This window comes from Pseudogymnoascus destructans, assembly GCF_001641265.1.
Source record: "Pseudogymnoascus destructans isolate 20631-21 unplaced genomic scaffold scaffold_5, whole genome shotgun sequence".
Classification (NCBI taxonomy): domain Eukaryota; kingdom Fungi; phylum Ascomycota; class Leotiomycetes; order Thelebolales; family Thelebolaceae; genus Pseudogymnoascus; species Pseudogymnoascus destructans.
The window spans coordinates 658,196-660,310 of record NW_020167524.1 but is presented as its reverse complement, the minus strand read 5'-3'; the positions used below and the strand labels follow the sequence as shown (position 1 = coordinate 660,310).

The 2,115-nt window shown below is 51.5% G+C and overlaps 1 protein-coding gene across 1 annotated transcript; it reads left to right on the top strand.

The window, feature by feature from the left end:
• Window positions 1-400: 400 nt before the first annotated feature.
• On the top strand, window positions 401-1,905 carry VC83_02475 (uncharacterized protein; the record flags this gene model as incomplete). Its single annotated transcript, XM_024466136.1, has 3 exons — window positions 401-504; window positions 663-991; window positions 1,055-1,905. The coding sequence occupies 3 exons, from the start codon at window positions 401-403 to the stop codon at window positions 1,903-1,905; spliced, it is 1,284 nt and encodes a 427-aa protein (XP_024326493.1).
• Between the last annotated feature and the right edge of the window lie 210 nt (window positions 1,906-2,115).

Genomic DNA, 2,115 nt, shown 5'->3' with positions numbered 1-2,115 from the left:
TCCGTCTTCGCCGTCTGTTGAGGGAAACGGACTTTCCCGCTGGGAAACAGTGGGTTTTTACACCCAACATAACGGGTTATCCCCGTGGGATCATCCAACTCCCAGTTTAGTTTACGGGTGAGACAGTGGCGCCATACTATTGGAAGCCACTGATCCAAACCCAGCTGAAGTCCGGAAAGCTCAGCTCGTCAGGGTTTTGGGGGTTTCCCCCGGGGCTACAAATAGCGTACGTAGGCCCGTAGATTAGGTAGTAATTAATTTTGATCTATATACTGTATTTACCGTGTTCTACTGTGAAGCTTCTGCTCCGTTACCCGCAAGGAATCAATTACGGTGGTTGGGGATTACCATACAAATCCGTGTGTAATTCCCACTTTCCGCAATCACCTCTAACACTGTCATGCTCACATCGTCCGCATATGCCGAATCGGCGAACGAGGTCATTGCTGATTTTGACATCAGCGCTGAGGTGTTTATTATAGGCGTTTTGGTCTTTGTGCTTGGGTTTGCGATTGGGCCTGCTGTTTGGGGTCCTTTGGTAAGTTTAATATAATATGTGCCCACCCCTTCAGACACAAGCTGACAATCTTCAGTAAGTACACCATCTATCCGTATCCACACCTACGTATCATCACCAAATCAATTCCATACTAACCCCCCAGGTCTGAGCTCTACGGGCGACAAATCCTCTGGTTCACCTCCCACATCGCCATGGTCGCCTTTCTCGGCGGCTCCGCGGCTAGCCGGAACGTCACAACCCTCATGGTATTGCGATTCTTTGCCGGCACCTTTGGGGGCTCGCCGCTTGTCAACTCGGGTGGCGCAATCGCGGATCTCTTCGTGCCCGCGCAGAGAGGGTTGGCGATGACACTGTATTGTGTGGCGCCATTTTTAGGGCCGATCCTAGGGCCTGTAGTAGGCGGGTTCGTAGCGGAGAATGTGGGGTGGAGGTGGGTGCAGGGGGTGTGTTGTATATTTATTGGGGTGATAGGTGATTATCTTGCCCTTACTATGTCCTGCTGGACATAGTGGACCCAAAACTAACAAGACGTAGGCATCCCCGGTGCCATCTTTGTCCCTGAAACCTACGGCCCTGTCCTCCTCACCCGCAAAGTAATAGCCCTCTTGAAAGACGACCCCAATAAAATCTACATTAGCATCCTAGAAAAGAGCCAAGGCAAAAAGCTCCCCTCCGAAGTCTTCGCCTGCGCTCTCTTCCGCCCCTGGGTCCTCCTCTTCCTCGAGCCCATCGTCCTCATCGCCTCCCTCTACATGGCCCTCATCTACGGCACCATCTACCTCTTCATGGGTGCCATGCCCATCGTCTACAATTCCACCCACGGCTGGTCCGAAGGCATCGGCGGCCTCACTTTCACCGGCATCGCCATTGGCATCGTCCTCGGCCTTGCCTACGCCATCTATGACAATAACACCTGCTACGCGCGGCTCTCCCATGCCAAGTCCGCAACCGCTGAATCGTGCCTCCCGCCTGCGATTGTGGGCGGGCTCGCCATCCCCATCGGCATGTTCGCGTTCGCCTGGACGAACGGCCCGGAAATCCACTGGGCGGTTAGTATCGTGCTATCTGCGCCGTTTGGCATTGGCTGCGTGCTCCTCATCCTGCCCATCTTGAACTACCTCATTGATTCGTATATCATCTACGTTGCATCCGTGCTTGCTGCGGCGGCGATCTTTCGATCGGTAGTGGGCGCGGTGTTTCCGTTGTTCACGACGCAGATGTATGAGCGGTTGGGGATTCATTGGGCGACGTCTGTGCCGGCGTTCTTAACGCTATTATGCTTATCGTTTCCGCTAGTGATGTATAGGTATGGAGCTGCGTTGAGGATGAAGTGTAAGTATGCATTTGAGGCGGCGGAGATGATGAGGAAGATGCAGAATAAGTGAGTTTATCTATTAGAGCTAAAGGGGATAAGAGGTTTCTTTATAAGAGTAGTAATTAGGGGGAACTTATAAAGGGTGAAAACGGGTGTAAGGTTAGACTTATATTTTTTATTAAATATATAGATTAGGGCCTAAATAGTAAAATGTACTCCTTTCTTTTCTTATATAGGTAACGTACATGTATAGCGAAAGCGCCAAACAAGCGAAAGCGCC